This window comes from Siniperca chuatsi, linkage group LG2 (assembly GCF_020085105.1).
Source record: "Siniperca chuatsi isolate FFG_IHB_CAS linkage group LG2, ASM2008510v1, whole genome shotgun sequence".
Lineage (NCBI taxonomy): Eukaryota > Metazoa > Chordata > Actinopteri > Centrarchiformes > Sinipercidae > Siniperca > Siniperca chuatsi.
The window spans coordinates 14,602,321-14,622,059 of NC_058043.1; the positions used below are offsets into that span (position 1 = coordinate 14,602,321).

The 19,739-nt window shown below is 39.4% G+C and overlaps 1 protein-coding gene across 10 annotated transcripts; it reads left to right on the forward strand.

Annotated features, from left to right (window-relative positions):
* Nucleotides 1–1,149: 1,149 nt before the first annotated feature.
* On the forward strand, nt 1,150–19,178 carry znf362a (zinc finger protein 362a). Of its 10 annotated transcripts, none has more exons than XM_044217809.1 (9): nt 1,150–1,427; nt 10,253–10,316; nt 11,414–11,654; nt 12,853–12,978; nt 14,134–14,461; nt 16,110–16,334; nt 17,341–17,419; nt 17,575–17,733; nt 17,827–19,178. In XM_044217809.1, the coding sequence occupies exons 1-9, from the start codon at nt 1,291–1,293 to the stop codon at nt 17,944–17,946; spliced, it is 1,479 nt and encodes a 492-aa protein (XP_044073744.1). In that variant the 5' UTR covers nt 1,150–1,290; the 3' UTR covers nt 17,947–19,178. The 10 variants fall into 10 exon arrangements, with proteins under 10 accessions (XP_044073744.1, XP_044073698.1, XP_044073731.1 ...); XM_044217763.1 differs by lacking the exon at nt 1,150–1,427 and adding an exon at nt 1,741–2,905 and having other exon boundaries at nt 17,545–17,733; XM_044217796.1 differs by lacking the exon at nt 1,150–1,427 and adding an exon at nt 1,741–2,905 and having other exon boundaries at nt 11,447–11,654; nt 17,545–17,733.
* The last annotated feature ends 561 nt before the right edge of the window (nt 19,179–19,739 follow it).

Here is a 19,739-nt window from a genome sequence, read left to right on the forward strand (position 1 = left end):
TCCATCTGAAATGTAGTTGAGTAGAAGTATAAAGTAGCATAAAATGGAAATACTCAAGTACAAGTACCTCAAAGTTTTAAATACAGTAATTGACTAAATGTACTTAGTTACTTTTCACCTCTGAGGAGTAGTACAATCCTTTGAAACCAGCTGATTTAAGAACAGACTTCAAAGAAGAAAAACATCTGTGCTACACCCTCAAGTCACTCAGTATTTATTTATACATTGCTTTATGCAGGGTTTATGTGATGCAGCATCCGCACACTTCAGCACCTTCCTGGATTAGTCTTATTTAAACTGGAGAGGCTTGTTCTCTAACCCGTTGTGTAATGACAAATCGCTGCAGATCTTAAGGTTCCAAACAATAAAAGCAGGCCTTCCAGCCGTCTGTTTCAGTCAGGTTTAGTGTCTTTCTACGGAGCACGCCTCAACCTGCCTCCACTGCACCTTTCAGCAGTTTTCACATATTATTCCTCGCATGTGAATAGCTACTCAGAAATGTTTATTTACACTCTATTGAAACCAGTATTGACATGTAGACCTGCTGTCTGCACAATATTAATCTGGTGATCCAGTTGCAAATAGCCTCCAATGAGCGTCCACTTTTGCTTCTCACCGGTCTGTTTTTAAACAAGTCTTTCATTGTGAGAGGTGGATGTGTTGCTTGAGTTTACTGCGGATGAAACTAAAGATTTGATGCACAGCTCCAGCAGAGTCTCTATAGTCCTGATCAGAAGAATGTTCACACTGAGGTTTAGAGGCAGCACAAAGATGGAGAGCACACCCACGAGTCCTATCATTACATTCACCCCCAGGCAGGGAAAACCCCACTGTCGCCACCCACACTGGCTCCTGTGTTGTGAGTCCACATGGTCCTTCGTGATAAATGTCAGAGGTGTACCTCTCTTTGTCCTTTCGTGCTTCTGTCCTCCCCTCTCTGCAGACAAACACTCGGAGTAGATGAGGACAAAGTCTCCATGGTGACACGGCGACATCTGCACGCTGTTCCAGGAACACACTCTGTGAACAGTGCAGCTGCTCTCTGTTGTCTCTGGGTCAACACACTGTGCTGCCTCTGATACTGACATCCCAGGGTTCACAGGCTTGGAGGGTGCAGACAGTGCTGGAACAAGATCTTGCCAGCAACTGTCGCCGTTATTGTTAACACTGTCTGTCCTTGCCATCTGTGCAGGGACCCGGTGTCGCCTGTGCAGGCCCGTGCTTGTGGCCAGGAGGAGCAGGAGGAGGGAGAGGAAGGCCACGCCCCAGCAGGGATTCACAGTGCTGGACATGGGGCTGAACAGGTTGGGCAAACATCTGATGAGGGAGTTGGTTGTGTGCAAACAGGCAACAGCCCACACTTCCTCCAGCTTCCATCGACACCTGAAATTTAGGGCGACGATGACCCACACCGACAGGCAGCAGAGGTAACCGACAACATGAGACAAACTCTTTTCTTTGTCTGGGTTGTCACTGTCCTCCTCCTCTTTCACAGTTACCTCCCCAACATAACAGCGTTGTCCATCAGAGCCCGCTGTTTGACTCACCGTCCTGTGAGCAACAGGCCACAGCAGTCTGGACACAGTCTCCACAGCAATCAGAGGTGTGGTCAGGAGGAACACCACACCGTATGTGTGGCTGAGAAAGAGCAGGAAGCGCAGGGCAATGACATCACCTAGTGGGGTCAGATCAGACAGCCAGGACTCAAAGATGCAAAGGAAAGTCAGAAAAACTGTGGGAGAAAAAAAGATAAAGTGTCAGTGATTCCCAACCAAGAGTATGTGGAAAGATTGTGGAGCTGCTCAGTTAATTTATAAACAATTTCCCTCCAGACACGTTTAAATAATTTGTGTCTGATAAATTTTTTCCACAGTTCAATTACCTAGTTAGACATTCTTAAAATTGCATCTCTACTCCTTCTCCCTCAATGAAAAATCCGGAATCTATGAACATGCAAATATTGCTCATTTTAAAAGTTAGTTTTAAAAGTTCTGGACACGAGATGTGTACATACACGTGGTAAACTGAGATTTAAGGTGAGCACAGAGAGGTTTTCCTCCTTCAGCAGATGAATGTTAAAAACAGTCTGCATATACATCATTCTGCACAGTGAAGGTCAAGCTACAAGTGAAGTAACAATATGCAAAACACATTTTTAAAGGGGGACAGAAAACATATATGTATATACATATAGCCACATATTTGTGTGGAGAAACCAAACCTACTAAAAAAAAAGAAGAGAAATAAAGACCAGGCTGAATTGAGATAATTCCAGGATCACTGTGTCTTGTAGGTAAGATTATTTTCATTATCAATTAATCATTCAGTCTATAAAATGTCCACATGTCTACTAATGCCCATCACAATTCCCTTAAATCAAAAGTGACATGTTTTGTCCAGCCAACAAACACTCCAAAACCCAAAGATAATCAGTTTACTGTCACATAAGACAAAGAAAACTAACAAATCCTCACATTTGAGAAGCTGAAACTAGGAAATGTTTGGCTTTTCTTCTTTAAAAATGACTTGTTGCAATCATTTTGTTGCTGTCGTTCATCAAATCACTTAATCAACTAATTGTTCCAACTCTAATGTCTTGAATGAATATAATATTGTAACAATATCCACTTTGACATAATTAATAGTGTTAAATAACATCCTATTTAAAATCCATTCAAAAGAACACATTTGGAACAGCACAGATGGTGTTGATGAAGCTTTTGAGCTCATCTGCAATGGCTGTGGGGGTACGTCAGACAAAAAAAAACTGCGGTGATCACTCCACCTGGTCATGTCCTGATACTCACCTGTGACCAGGAAGTCGGTGAAGATCAGAAGGCAGCAGCAGCAGAAGCTGACGGGACTATGGGAGGCAGCCAACGAGGGCAGGAAGAGGAGACTGCAGGCCAGTTTACATACACACAGCACCACCGCTCCTTCCAACACACCATCCATGACTACAACAAAGCAGTACGTACACGCAGGTCAACATATAGAAAAACTGGTTTCCTTTTTGCCTCAGGGTGAAGGAGCTCAGGAATGCCAGGCACTCTGCTGACAGTAAATCCCCCAACATTGTTAAATATTTCTGTATAGCTTCTGTAAAATTTTATAAACTCACATTAATGTTTTACGCAATCATTCCACTGTCCGTGAATGCTTTTGCCTCGTGGTTGCAGATCAATATTTTCATTATTTACATTAGTAGTGAACTCTGGACTAGACAGTTGTTTACAGCTGATCAAAATTGAGGAAACTCGGGAATAGGTTCAACTGTCTTCCACTGTCAACATGCAAAAACGATATTTCACACCAGCAGTGGGCAAACAAATGCCATGAAACTCCTCAGTAATGTGAACACAGATGCAAATTTACAGCACACTCTGTTGCTTTGACCTGACTGTAAATACTTCCACTACCTGACCATGATACTGTACAATCAGTACTGGTTCAACCTGTAAAAAAAATATTCCATTAGCTCTATCACATGTTTACAGTATGACAATCGAAACATGTATCAGAAAAATATGTATCTAGATCAAAACCTGCTGTGGAGTTCATTAGTTCTTACCTGGACTCACAGGAGCCTTCAGAGCAGCATGTCATTATGAGCTTCAAATGTTTCATCCAGTTCTATTCACCTCCCCCCTTTTGCTCCACCCTCATGAGGATAATGACCCTCCCTCCTCCTGTGCTCCCTGCACCTGGGCTGTGTGGAGGTGAGAGAACATGTGCGTCTCAGAGGGTGTGGCACTGTTTGTACTGACAAGAAAACCTGTCCAACAACTAACTAAGAGTGAGAGATGCAAAGTGCATGCGTGTGTGTTGAAATAAACTTGTTGACATCAGTAAAGGATTTACTGGATGGAAGATGTTTTATTTTCGCTGAGAAGGGACAAACATTCTGGTGTTACACCCACCTTGCTCAAACTACAGTATGTTATTTCAAAGGTTACAGCAAATGCACTCATGCAGGGTGTTTCATAAAGCAGGATTAGACTGTAGATCACAGGTGATGCCATTTCTTGGGATTATTCTTTTGAAACTATACAGCAAAAGTTTAATATTAGGTTTAGCAAAATTAATCATTCATGCTTATCAATGCTTCATTTTAACCTCAGACCCTATTTAAATGTTGCTCCCTATAATTTATGAATCATAAATGATGATGATCGCTTTGGTTTCCAGTAAATAGCCACTGTACATGTTTGGGACATGTGGGATGGTCCTATTTAACCAACAGAAGGGAGTTGCATTGTATGTTTTTGTGCAATTGTCAAATGCGAAAAACATTCAAGTTAAAATTTCTTTTTCCATTCGAAGAACACATGAAAGTTCATGCTTGACCTTGGAAACAGCAGTTGACAAAACAGTCGACACCACAAGGTCAGTGAAATAGCTGTTCCGTATCACGATCTTCAGCTGATGGAGTTTGCCAAATGGTCATGAAATTTTACATCTTTCAATTTCCATTTTTCTGAGCCCTTTGAGGATTTCTCATCCTTGTTGGCTCATACATTCTCGATGTGTATGATAAGAGCCTGGAGCTTTTGATCGATCTTAGACATGCACATTGTGTCTATATGGTCTATTGATACAAAGAAGAACCACATTTTCTTATCAAGTTTTATTGACTTCTTTTCTCTTAGACACATGTGCAGCAGGAAGTTGTGCAAAGTATAGTCAAGTAAACCTCATAGAAAACAATGACTTGTCACCTTTATTGTTGGCAAAACAGAAAACAAACAAGATTTGTTCTTGTCTTTGAAGGCCTAAACAATTGTTTCATCTGATCATGTTTTAGCTCATGACAAGCTGCAGCAGAGAGGTTCGTTTCTTTAAACCGTCAGTGAAAAATGATGTGGAACATTTTAATAGTATCTATATATTATTGAAGGGGCAGTTTTGGAAGTGCAGTGTACCTTTTATCGTCAGCGGAGGGAATTGACCCATAGCAAGGTTTTAAACATCTAATAAATACAATTTAACAGCATAAATGTAAACTGCTTGTATTTAGTTTTAGTAATAGCCATAGAGATTACTGCTCTCAGGTTCTGCTCTACCTCTCTAATTATTGTTGCCACATTTTTTATCACACTTATTTATCTTCACTCTGACTTATGTCAAAGATATTAGGAGTCCTGTTGAGTTTTGCATTTGCTATAGATATGTATGCAGAAATTTGAATGTGTGTGTATTAGTTTGTATATGATGATGCAGGTAACAAAGCAGCCGTGTGTGTGCAGGGTTGAACAGAGACAAAATGTGGCCTGCTCAGAGGGATAAAGTCATGATTTAGTGCAAAAATGCCAATGACAATGACAGGGCCAGTTTATATGCTGACGATCACATTTAAAATGGCATGGTGGATTTACACTCAGGTGGCAGTTCTTTTTAACTAATGCAGGCTAGCCCTCATGAAGGTTTTAATGTTTGTGAAACAGTTTTAGGGAGGTGTTGATTCGGAGGCTAGTGTTTGTGGTGGTGTTAAACTGTTTAGTGTTTCCAGTAAACATTAGGCAGCAAACAAGTATAATAACTTGAAAAGACGCAGGAGCACTTTAGAATGATGCTGCAGCGTATTAGTGTCCGTGGAGAGAGCACACCTCTCTGAAGGTCTGAGCATGAAAGCTACGCAATGAGGTTTCTCTAATATTTTGTCCACCCTTATTGATATAAACTGGGTGGAGAAAATATATGCAATCACATTCAAACTGCAGCCTCCAAAATGACCACAGAGTTGAAGCAACACCTCTCTAAAAACTGTTTCAACCTTACAAACTGGCAGATGAGTGTATTATTTCGATCTACAAAGTGCCTTCCTAAATAATAAGATTTAGGTTTTTTTTTTTAATTGAAATCTGAGCACCATGTGTGGTTAGTAATGTAATGTTATACCTCCTCCTATTTTCAGCCATGAGGCGCCATGCTCACTACTAGCTGTGGCAGCAGTGCCATCTCCTGCTGAGCTAAGCACAGAGCATATTAGCAGCCTGTCATGATGCTGCTGAGAGGATTAGCTTTAGATTTACTGCACATGACCGTCGTGACCAGTGACAGACAGACAGACAGACAGCTTTTACACAGAGCTTGAAAAAGATGGCACCTGCCTGCAGCAAATTATTCTCACTTTAGCTTTAATACTGGAGCTCTGTCTCTCTGGTGACAAGTAGCTAACAGCAGCCTCATCTGCGTGTCTGAGACTATTGCTAGTGATGATGACACACGTAAGAGAAAGCCAGCCTCGCACGTGCAATACTATAGCTATTAATACCACAGCTGTCACTGTACAGGAAACCCACGCACAGTTTCATCTAACGCTGCAGCCACAACATGTGCGAGAAAATAGCCAGTGTTTAAACTGGAAACCAGAAAATGGGTTAAAAATCAGTTTCAGCTCAGTGTTTTAGACGCTGAACAGTCCCTCGCCTGCAGCACCCAGAAGTGAACAGCAGGCGACCCGGAAGGTTTGAAGTCCGACTGAGAGCGAGCAGAAAGAAGAGTCTAATCCTTTATAAAATATTTCTTCTCTCGCTGGTTCAGGTAGGTTGGCCGCTCGATGCAAATTCTCTGCCTCTTTTTTTTTGGCTCTTTTCTCTCACACACGCAGCTCTCCTGTGCCGCTTCGTCACCGTTTCTATGTAAGTCGTGCAAAAGTTGTAATAAAAAAAGAAGAGCATTTGCAGCGCAGAGGTGATAAAGACTGATTTCCTTTCTTCTGTCGTGCAAAAAAAAAAAAAAAATGCTTTCATTTCGCGCCAGTATTAACGTCGACATTTGGATTTGTGGCTCAGCTGCTGCAGAGCATTCAGCAGAGGCATGATGATTGTTGTAGGAAGTGTCAGGCTTTTTTCTCTCTCTCCTCAAGCCGGGCTATTCAAACCTGCAAATCAAAGTAAACAATCGTTCGTACGCTTAATGCAAATACGACACATCCCGACGTATCGCAAAGGCGTTTAATTACATCAGGAGAATCATCTCCTTATAATATTCGGATCTGCAGAATATGGCGTCCAGTGCTTATAAAAATAAGACAGGGCTGCCATTTTTGTTTTCCTTTTGTCTGAAATTTTTTAATAAACTGTCTGAGAATGTGGGAGAGGCGGCGGAGAGACCGAGGCGCTGCGGAGGATCGTTTCTCTCTGGAGGAGATGCTCTCATTTAAAGCCGAGAGGGTTCAGATTTAAAGATCTGCTGCTGTTTCTTGTGGGGATTTTTGAACGGAGGAATAATTCAGCACCGCAAGTACAAAAAGGGGGGAAAAAAGTTCACCTTAACTTTAGTTTCAGAGATGGACCTGTATTTCTTTCTACAGGTGATCTGATCTGTGTTCTGCTTGATGCTGAAGTATTGAGATTTTTTTTCTGTCTACAGAAGACGTGCTACCTGCACATCACTGTGACCACACACTTGACCCTGATTACTGACCATTTATAGGATTATTATCACACCTAAGAGAGCATAGTTATAGATTCCTCTACTTATCTAATAATAATAACAGTTTATCTAAATTGGTCTTATATTACTTCAGAATCACTTTCTAATATCCTTTATGAGGGTTTTTAAGTCGTAACAAATGGCTTTAAAAATTAATAATTTATAGATCAGTTATACAGTAAGCCATTAATAAGATCTTTTGGGTTGCCAGGTTGTGTAAAATCCCTCTGACTCGTATTTATCTTTTCTGTTTGGTATTAATGCAGTTATACATGTTGTTAATCCATTTAGAAATGCTCATAGAGTTTGCACTTGAGGCCCTCAAGTCTCCAGTTATTAATGTTAATAAGTCATTAATAAAGGGGGTTTAATCCACTTTGCAGTTGTATGCTTATAAGTGAATTGGTTTTGGTCCAAGTAAGTAGTCAAACTGTTTAACCAGTTTTTAAGAAATGTTTCACAACCTGACAACCCAAAAATGTTCTAAATGGCATAAGTGATATATAAAGCACTGTAGAGGATTTATTAACCATTAATAAAGCCATTAGTTACAACTTATAACCCTTTATAAAGGATGACTTATTAGAAACTACCATTACTTCTGCAGCGCACCAGATTCATTACTTTTGTAATGATTAAAACATTTGTAAAAAGGGACCAAAACTTAGTTCGATAGAGTCAATCCATAAAAAAATCAATCTATAGCTACAGTATTTTGATGATTAATTAATAGTTTCAGTCATTTTTCAAGCAAAAATGCCAAACTTTCTTTCCTTCCAGCTCCTTAAAAAATTTGATACTTTCCTTTGTGATATATTTTAGTAAACAGATTTTTTGTGTGTGTTTTAGACTGTTGGTCAGACGAAACAATAACTTTGAATACATCACATCGGGCCCTGGGAAATTATAATGGGCATTTTATTGATATTATCAAGAAAGTAATCTACAGATTAACCGACAATGAAAATAACAGTTATTTGCAGCCCTAAAGAGCAGTGTGTAAGATTATTATTATTATTATTATTTTTTTTTTACAAGATATTGAGCTCCCCTCTAATGCATCAGAAGTCTTTTTCCCACCTGCTGGAAATTCTTCAAAACTTATTACTTGCAGGCTTTAATATTTAGGCCCTATAGAAACTCAGCTACATTTGTGCAAAAACATAAATCTATTCTGGCAAAAGTGGCACAAGTAGTACTAAAGTAAGTCCACAAGCAATAGCAATGCTCTACAGGTTGGGAAAATGAACGTGACATACATACAGTACTCTCTGTGAAGCGTGTCATTTCAAAAAAGTGACACAAAGATGTCTGGCAGCAGTCAAACTCCTGAGCCTGCTCCCCCAAGGCAGAAAGCCTCCAGGAAGTGAAACCAATCCCCACTGGCATCATTAGAGAAATATTTTGTGGGGTTTACTGTACGCTCGTACCCCTGGACGTATCATTTTTGTTTCTCTTGGCTTGCATATGTGGACTGTGTTATGCCTCTGCTAAGCCAAACAGACTTAGGAATGGTGAAGTGTGCCAAAGCACACAATGCAAAATGTTTTAAAAAAGAACTTCATACAAGGTTGAGAAGAGAAGCTATGGAAAGAAAGGCCTTTCAGATCAAAACTTCAACAGCAAGCAGCTCTCGTCGTAAAAACATTTAAGGTTGCTGTCCATCTGGCCAAACACAGTGTGGAAAAGCAGCTTGGTCAAGCATTGTGCTTAATTGCAGCCTATTAAAATCCCATATTCTCATTTATAAGAGAATATGCCATGCTCTTACTGTGTAAAAAAGGACATAAATAACTGCTGTGTCACTTACAAATCAATGTGCAGCATCCTCATTTTAGTTATTCCACGTTCATTATATTTAGTTGGAGGTGAGACTGTGCAACGTTTCTCCTGTTTCTCACCAGACTCTGAACCAGTAGTCGGGGGCCCATGTGTCGAGGAGGAGACAGACAGTGACAGATTAAGATCTGAGCCACATCACTTTTAACATTTCTGTTTTCTCTGATAACCGTTTTGGAGAGTTCCCTAACTAGCTGTTGTAATCATGTGAGAGCCTATCTCTCCGGCAGCATGCCCATCATAAAGTCTTGTGGTTGGAAATCCTAACGAACATAGCTGCTGGACTCTTAACTCACTTACACTCACTTAAAAGTCCTACTTTGAAAAAATATTCTTGCTGATTTGACTTACCGCAGCAACTCAGAAACATCCTCTCTGTTGTGTCTGATGAAGCGCCGGCTTGGACAGTGTAAAGACACAAGGTCTCCTCTTGCAATTTTAGGAAAGGAGGAGAACTTAAACAGAACATCTTTTTAAATACACTATCACAAGACTGGGACAAGTTATCTCAAATTATCACATCAAACAGTCAGCTGCTGCTTGGGTGGAGAGCTACTGACACAAGTTTTTAACCGCTGTTTTGTACACTAACAATAGATCTTCACATACATTTACAGGAGGCATTTTTTTAGGAATAATATAAACAAAATAAACCTGAGGGGTCACAAGATGATTAACAGGAGAGGAAGTTTTCAAATGTTCCTCTAATCTTTGTCCTTCTTGTGTGTAAATTACAACTCAGAACATTAAAGATTAATGAAAGAAAAAAAAATCACTCACCTACTCAACCATTGATGAGGCATCACAAGTAAACACTGTTTCGTTTAAGAGGTCCCAAGCCAAAAAGGTTGGGAACCACTGTCTTACAAGTTTGACTACAAATATATACTCCATACATGTACTTCCAGTATTTCACTGATGGAAAGATGGAGACGCTGTCCTCATCTTGTTTATGACCCTTGTGTATTTATTTCAGGATGGCTGAACCTCGCTTTAACAATCCCTATTTTTGGCCTCCACCTCCTACTATGCCTGGCCAGGTGAGTGACTCTGGTATTCACACTTTTTAATGCACATGCTAACCTTAGGCAGTAAATCCATTTACATTTTATGTGTAAAGGTTTATTGTTTAAAAAAAAAGGATTTTAAATAATGCACTATTTAAATAGTTTGATATGCTCATTCCCTTTCTTGCCGAACGTCAGATGAGAATATTGATACTCGCTCGTCCGTACAGTAAATATGAAGCTATATATACAGCCAGCAGCCAAAGGTAACAAAATCCGACCAGCACCTCACAAATCAACCTCACAAATGAACATGTTACATGCTTTTTGTTTATTCAGTACAAAAACTGAAGTGTAAAAACATCAATTAGCCTTTTTATTTTATATATTTATTGTCATTAGTTAATGAATTGTCAGTTTTACACTTTTGTTTTTGTATGGCTGAAACAAACAAGATATAATGTGTAAGATTAGAGAGTTTTAGAGGTGCTGGTAGGCAGATTTTTACCTTTGGACAGAGCCAGGCTAGCTTTTTCCCCCTGTTTCCAGTCTTTGTGCTAAGCTACGCTAACTGGCTGCTGGCTCTAGCTACATAGTTAGCCTAAAGACACGAAAGTGATATCAATCTTCTCATCTAAATTTCAGCAGAACGCGAATAAGTATTTGCCAAAATATCAAACTATTCTTTTAATACAGTGGTTCCCAACCTGGGGTTCAGGGGCCCCCAAGGGATCCCAAGATGAATCTGAGGGGTCACTAGATGATTGAAGGGATACATTAAAACAATCTGTCAGAGAACTTTTTTTTCTTTTACTTTTCTCTAATTTTAGCTTTTTTCCCCCTTGTGAAATACTGGATACTATCTATTCTGGCCTCATGACCACACTAAGTCCATAACCTGTGATGAGGGGTCACAGGTAGACATTGCTTTATTTTAAGGGGTCACAAACCCTTAAAAGGTCGGGAACCACTGGTTTAATACAGCCATTGATCCTCAGAGAGTTTACAGTAAGGAAGTTTTGGGTGCAATGTCACGTATCAGCCATTAGAGGGAACCATCGCCTCATAAAGTGACACTGACTGAACTGATGGCTGTTCTCTTGTCACAAATGTTGTTTCCTGGCTGTCAGCTGGATAACCTAGTCTTGATCAATAAAATCAAGGAGCAGCTGATGGCAGAGAAGATCAGACCGCCGCATCTGCCCGCTTCCTCAGCTCCTTCTCAACAGCCCTTACTGGCTCCCCCCAGCCAGGCGGATGGCAGCCAGCACGGGATGTCCAAAGCCCAGCAGATGCCGGTTCTCCACAGCCACAACCCGTCTCAGCCTGATATAGCCCTGCACGCCCGCCCCGCCTCCAGCTCAGTCACAGGTACTCTGACTCCCCACCTGCCTTCCCAGTCCTCACTATATATTGATATCATCCTGCATCATCAGAGTTGGTTCAGCTTCCTCTCAGTATCATTTTGGTACTTTAGTTTTGTTTTGTTGCATTGACTCTCATGTACTGTTTGTGGTTCTGGAGACTCTGGGCCCTCTTTAGCAGCTCAAATAACATACTTAACATTGTTTTATCACCTTGATACTTCAGAACTCTTTTATTGCTTATAAACATGATTTTGAACACATGACATGTTTCAGATGTCCGCTACAGAAAACTAAACTTCATTTCTGTTTTGGTCTCAGAATCATGGTTAAATACAGTGAGCATTTGGGGTGCTCTGGTTGAGGTCGAGGGGTTATGGTGCTGACCGAACCACAACGTCCCTGGTTCATGTCCGGCTGAGCATTTCCCATCTCTCTCTTCCTCATTTCCTGTCATCTCTCTACTATCGGCTATCTAGGCACTCTAAAAAATAAAAAATACAATGGATTTTCATATGTTTTATATCTGTGATTGGTGTTTTGACAGTACTGTTTTTTTTTTTAACACTGCACTACCCCACCCAAATCCCAAATAAGTGTACACATACGTATGTGTGTGTGGGCGAGTCCCCACACAGGTGCATGTGAGGATCCACGGGAAACTCTCTCTCCTGCCGACTCACAGACGTTTGGAATAAATATTCCAACCAAAAGAAAGATATATATTTCTTCATAGCTAGTGCATGCTGTACATTTCCTTATATGGTGTAATAACGCTTTGTGATAATTTACGTATTTTGGCACCTTCATCAAATATGCAATCTCAGTTTGTGGCAAAGGGAAAGGTTACTACTTCAATCCTTTTCTACTGATTGGGTTTAAATAAGGTCAGAAGGAAATAAAAAGATTTATTTTTTCAGTTATCATTATTATTATTATTATTATTATTGTTATTATTATTATTATTAGTTTGACACATAGCATAGGGTTCTGTGGGACCCCAAACAATGAGTAGTAAAGTCAATGTCAACAAAACACAGGGGTTAAGACTGTTTATATTGCTAAATGATGCCCTAAATGAAAATATATTGTGTTGAGTGTCTTAATGTCAACTGTAAAATGTTAGTATTAAGACACTCAAGTTGATCAGGATCATGCAATGTGAATGTATTTTGTAAATATGAATTTCCTGCACATTTTATCAGGTCGTATTCTGGGGGATGTAAATTTGAATCTGGATGACAAGGCAGCTATAAAAGCCAGAGGATTATGGGAAGACTGGCATCTGCGTCAACTTATAGACCATCCCTCCAGGACAAACCACGTATCAGGTAACACACAGTTTGTACAGGCAGCTCTCAGTGTGGTACTCCCTGCTGTACGTCTGCAGTGGGTGGGTTTCATTCATCTTTAGTACTGGAAATTTGGATTTCTCTGTGCTGTATGTATGTGTAGGAGGTAGACAGAATAATGTAAACACGTAATAGATAATTACTTTAAAGTTATTCAGTGGAATTTGCAAACACTGCTACAAAGGAGAATCATATTACAATAGTCTGCATGCCAAATATCAGTGTTTGTCAACCATCCTACCATATGTCCATTATATCTATTTGTCGGTTAGCTGCTTGTCCATGTTGTTATAGTTTGTCTATGTTTGGAATACTAGGTTATCAGAATTTTTGAGACTGTTGCCCTTGACATATTAATGAATTTTGCAGTGTTTTCAGTTTGCAATTTGCTGATAACTTGCATTCAGCCTTAAACAACCCTCATTTTTAGAAGTGTTGGTAATTATTATTAAGATCTTTTTTTTTTTAAGTTTTTTTTTTTATTTATTTGTCTGCTCAGTGTATATATGCACTTAGCACTTCTAAGTCTCTGAATTGCTGCCCATACCTCTTCATTTGATTTCAGTGTAGTGAAATCAAATGAAGTGGTAATTCAATCTGATTATCAGGCAAATAGCTACTGTATATACACACATGTATGTTTACATGTGTCAGTCTTTTCCACATGTTTAGAATTTTCAGTATTTGAAGAGGTGAAATTCAAAAGCTGCAACATCTGTGCACATCTGAGAGTCAGCTACAAAACACGTTCACAAGCTGACTTCCAATTGGACAATTCGGTTTTCCATCTGTACAGTTGCATTTAAATTTTTCAGATCAGTCCAATCCACACAGAACTTTGAAAGCAAGATATTATAAGTAATAATTAAAAAAAAATGTTTTTGGGTGTAAGCAAATCTGTTTATCTATCCAAACTCTGTGTGTATATATACAGCATATACAGATAAATATAGGATTATCCTCTCCATGATCTTATTTCTAGGTATGTCTGTTTTTATACTTTTAGTATTTATATCTAAATCTTTTGTTTTTTCTGCTGTATTTTAAAGGGGAAGTTTAAGTCTTTTAAAAATGTAACCCCTGGATGATAACTCATTGCAATCATGTCTTTGTCTTCACTTTTGCACCCATCAGGTGTGGCGCTGGCATCCAGAACAGGCAACCTCAACACTTCAGAGATCATCACCCCCACTACACCCACCTCAAGCAGCCACAGCCGGCTGGGCGGAGCCCCCACACCTCACCTCATCTCAGGGTTAGCCTGTGGTCATGGGATGGAGCCTGGGAAAAACAACGGGGGCCTCGTGGGACTCCTTGGCCCTCCTCCAAGGGAGGAACGAGGGCGTAAGAAGATCAAAGCAGAGAATGGGTCTTCTCTTTTGGTGGTGCCCTACCCGATCCTAGCCTCAGGCAACGACCAGTCCTGTGTCACCATCACTGCCAAAGAGGGAAAAACGTACAGGTAAGAAAGGACCATTTTTAATGCAGCTGCTCTCACTTGGTAGTGTCACATTTCTTCTTAAATAATAATGGTGGTAACCAGTATTATTTTTAGATAGATGCATAGATAACAAAGGTACAGTGCTTCTGACTCGTGGCTCACAACAGTTAATTAGGAGTCCAGTAGATACAGCAGGTTTCAAATCTCCCTCTGTACAGCATCTGAAATACAGTGATTTGCAAAAACAATAGTTACATCTACAAAATAGAATACATAAAAGCAGCGAAAAAACATGTAACATATAGAACAAGTATGGTAACAGAACATCATTGGAGTATAAAACACAGTACAGATGTTCATGGCATTATCTCTTGTCCTCACAGTATGCATGTCACCTTTTCTGGGGTCGAGTCATGACAAGATATTTACCAAACACAGACTCCGGTGGGGGAAGAAGTACTCAAATTCTCAAATGCAAGAAAACAATGCAAAAATACTTCATAATAAGTAAAAGTTTTGTATTCAAAATGTTACTTAAAGCCTCTATAATCAATTATTTATTATAACAATGGATCAAATGACAAGGTCAAATGTGAAAGGCGTCGCTCGTAGTGACAAACCCCAGAGAGAATTAGAACCTGGCTCTACAGTTCCTCTTGACTTCTTTCAGCTCATTGTTTTGGTTTTCCGGCCCACAACTTTTCTGTTTTGGTTCACTCCCACCATTCTTGTTTACAGCGAAAACTAGCTGGTGAACATAGTGGAGCATTTAGCAGCTGAAGAGCCAGATATTTCCCTCATGAGTTGGTCAGTGTTGTTTCAGTAATAATACAGAGGTATTGGCAGTTAAATATTAAAAGTAAATGTACTCACTATGAACTGATCATATGTTTTGTATATAATATATTTAACTGCAGAGTGACTTGTAACTATAGATGCTATACAAATATAATGGAGTAAAAATTACAAGTTTAAAGTGGAAATTTAAAGTAACATGAAATGGAAATACTTACTACAACTACTTCAAGAAATACTTAAGTACAGAACTTGGCTAGTTTCACCACTGACAGACACAATGCATCCACAAAATAACACAAAAAGTTTGAAATATATACACTTACTGCTTATAGGCATGCAGCCTTAAAGGTTCAGTGTGTAAGATTTAGGGGGCTCTTTTGCAGAATATGGCAAAAAGTATGTTTTCATTAGTGTATAATCACCTGGAAATAAGAATCATTGTGTTTTCATTACCTTAGAATAAGCCGTTTTGGTTGCAATCTGCAATTTCACCGCTAGATGCCACTAAATCCTACACACTGCTCCTTTTAAATTACCCACCTTTATTTAATGTTAAATTTCTTCTTGATGAATTGATAATGTTTTTGTCTACTTCGAATATCCAGGTTTTCCAGTGTTTCAACATTGTTACACACAATTGAAATTCTGAGAGTGAACAGATGTGCAAAGAGGAAGCAAACGCAAACATCTAGAAACTCAATCCTCGTACAGTCAAAGTCAAAAGTGTTTCACAGGCTACACTTGGTCTTGCTCAATAATGCTGCTGGGAGCAGCATGCAATATATGCAGTAGGCACCACGTGTCCTGCTTGTCTCTCGGTGCGTCTTCTTTATGTGTGTCTTCTGTCTGTGTCAATGTGTTCTTGATGCAGGTGTAAAGTTTGTCCGCTGACCTTCTTCTCCAAGTCAGACATGCAGATCCACTCCAAAACACACACAGAGGCAAAGGCCCACAAGTGTCCTCACTGCACTAAGTCCTTTGCGAACGCATCTTACCTGGCCCAGCACCTGCGCATTCACCTGGGTGTCAAACCTTACCGCTGCTCCTACTGTGAGAAATGTTTTCGCCAGCTCTCACATCTGCAGCAGCACACCAGGTCTGATCTCTACACTCATCACAGTGTGTTCAGGACAGTCATTATTGTAATTTTATTGTTATTCACCAAAGCTATGATGAGCATAAATTTATTCTGTTGTGCAGCATCAATCCTGCTTCAATAACATACTTTATAATCTTAGCAATCTTAGCCCACTATACTGTAATGTACGGTTTCCTAATGAGCATAAACATAGTGAGCTGTGGTGGAATATGATTGTAGTCTAAATGATTCGTGTAACATACTTGAGGTAATTTAAAAGTTTTTTTAGTTTTTAATTTTTAATTTTTTTTTCATTTAAAAAACTTACCTGCAGAGTCCAGCAGGGTAAAAAGTATGTTAATTTGTGTGTACAAGTAGATAGTTTCATTGAATTAATAATTTGTTCCCTCAAATTACTTAATTCAGTCCCTCATATTAAAGGGTCGGTTCACCCAAATTACAGAAAAAAACAACCTTTTTCCCCTCTTTTCACTTCCCTGTAGTGGTGGCTGATGTGGCCGTGGAGAAAGTTTGGGTTTTATGTAATAATCCACAGACCTCGTTATGAATAATTTTCCTGGAAACTCTTGTTACATAGAAATAGTCTCTGAAAACTACTCAGTTCCTCTTAACTTCTTTCACAACAGGCAGCTGTGTTCAGCAAAAATACTACCTGCTCAGCACCAAACAGCACACAGAGTTGGTGGAGACTAAAAACAGAGCTAAAAAAGAGCTTTTCCTAGCACGTTTTCCAGAAACTCACTTGTTCAGAAGAAATAGTCTCTATGAAAACTGCTGACAGTGTGATCTGTGAATTATCTAAAAATAACACTGATTCTGCAGAAGACAATGATATTAATACTAAACATAACAATTTTACTGTTTGTTGTTAAGACAAAATCAAAAACCACTGACTGCATTTTATTATTTCAGTGGATTGCAAGTTGTTGTTTTTTGCTTCCTGTCTGACCTGTTTGAAAAGAGTATCGGTTGGCTAATGTTTGCATAATTTTTTCTGTTTCAGAATCCACACAGGCGATCGGCCGTATAAATGCGCCCATCCAGGCTGTGAAAAAGCTTTTACTCAGCTATCTAATCTGCAGGTAAACATGAACTTCTCTGCTCCTCTACCTGTTTTACTACCCTGATCTTCCACACCTTGGATTGATCTGTGATAAGACTGTGAGGCAAATACCTTTAGCAATGCTGCATGACTCAGGTGACCCAGTTTGTCACTGTTTTCTTCTCCCTGCTGAAGTCTCACCAGAGGCAGCACAACAAAGACAAGCCCTTCAAATGTGCCAACTGTTACCGTGCCTATTCGGACTCTGCCTCACTGCAGATCCACCTGTCTGCACACGCCATCAAAAACGCCAAGGCCTACTGCTGCAGCATGTGCGGCAGGGCATACACCTCGGTGAGTTGGAAATCCAAATTAAATTTAAAAATCTGAACTAACTGCAGCGGAGATGTCTAAAAGCGTTGTTTTCCTCTTGTTTTTGTTTTTCAGGAGACGTACCTTATGAAGCACATGTCTAAACACACAATGGTGGAACATGTGCTTTCCCATCACTCCCCTCAGCACAGGACAGAGTCTCCCACCATCCCTATACGGATCTCACTCATCTGAGCTCCTCACCCGTCTCTTGTCAGAGACGTTTCCTGTAATATCTGCGCTCCTCTGATGGACTTGAAATGTGCCAGATTGTACAAGTATCTTGTGAAGAGGTGCTCTTTGAATGAGTATATCCTCCTTTCCTTTCTTGCTGACCATATAGTATTATCGGGGACATCCAAAGATGACTTCTCAGCACTTTCAGGCCTGGACAGGCCTATTAATTTCTCTTTTTATGTGACTTCACAGGGGGAAAAAAGTATTGTTCCGGGCAGCTACATGGAAAATCTTTTTAAACTTTTGTTGTTATAACAGATTACATTGTCTTTTTTATATGGTCCTTTACTTTCTTTACTTATGTCTTTGCAAAAATGAATATATTTACATCAGAAATAGTCTTCCGTTAGCTGGGTTGCCAAGTGAACATAAAGGTGAATGCTTAGATAAAGTGTATTCATGTATATCGTACCACTTTTTATGTGTGTGTCTGTAATGTTTCACCAATCACATGGCCATACATTTTTTGCTCTGTTGCCAACATCACCCTGACCAGGATGTGTGACTCATAATTAGAAGGATGGATATATTTTCTTTTTCATATATTTTGTAATGTTATAAAATATGCTCAAGGCAGTCCTCAAGCTTAACCTGGACAAGTTTAAAAAGTGCTTTGGGTCTGCTAGAACTGTTAGTGTTTAATAAAAAGACACAGACCACTCAAAAACTGAAATTGAAACTTTAATTGATGCAATAAATGTGAGAGCTTTCAAGTACTTTAAGTACAGAAAGTGTTTCAAAAATGTGTTTTTGTCAAATTCTGTCAAAACCCCCTGAAAATATAATAATTTATTTATGTGCATTAATCTTTGACAAATTCACCACAATATTTATGATTATTATGTCAATATTAGATTGAACAATGCACTCCCAGTACTTTTTTGTCCTCTTTGTATTTGATTGGGTGTGCAAATAAATAAATGTAGCGGCAAGACTGAAATGTTACACCACCACTCTGCTGCTGCCACATAATGGTGTGTTACCTTCCATTAATGGGTTCTTGTGTAACTGAGGTATCACTCTCGTTTTATGAATGAACACTTTGCCATTTTATATGCATTTAAGCCTTAACTTTGTCCACGCTGTTGTTTTATCACTTTACATTTGCCTTTTATGTCATTGCATGATGTATACTGTAAATAAAGTATATTAACTGTCAACCTGTTTTATAATAAATAATTCTATAATTACAAGTCTTTTTTTTCTGGCTGCACATAAAAAAGTCAAAGCTTGCAAGTAAATACTTTCACATATATGATGACTCTGATGCTTTGTTTGCACATGGGAGAAGCTTGCCCTCAGGGCCTTACTACTTGGTTAGGATTAGAAAAAAAGAAAGCACTGGCAGAACGCCTTCCTGCCAGAAGTCCCTGAAGGCTTACTTCTCTTGTGTGTGCTTTGTTATTGAGTGGAGGAAGCTATTCCTTAAAAATGTCACTGTCTGTAAAGGAGATGACTGTACTACAAAACAATATAAACTATGACAAGATAAAGGACGCTCTTTCAGCAACCTTCTTAATGCTGATAAATAATATGTCATACAATATCTCATTAGATTAGATCCTTTCTGTGGTGCCACAAGTGTTGGGTATCTCTTTTCACTCAACACAAAAGTGTACAGTTGCCCCAGTAGATATGTTCGTAGGGAAATGTGATTCAAAGCTCAGGACTCGACATGACTCTTGTTACTTCTCACCTTAATGTTGAACATTGAAAGCGACAAGGAAGTTGGCTTCAGTGAAGAACGAGAC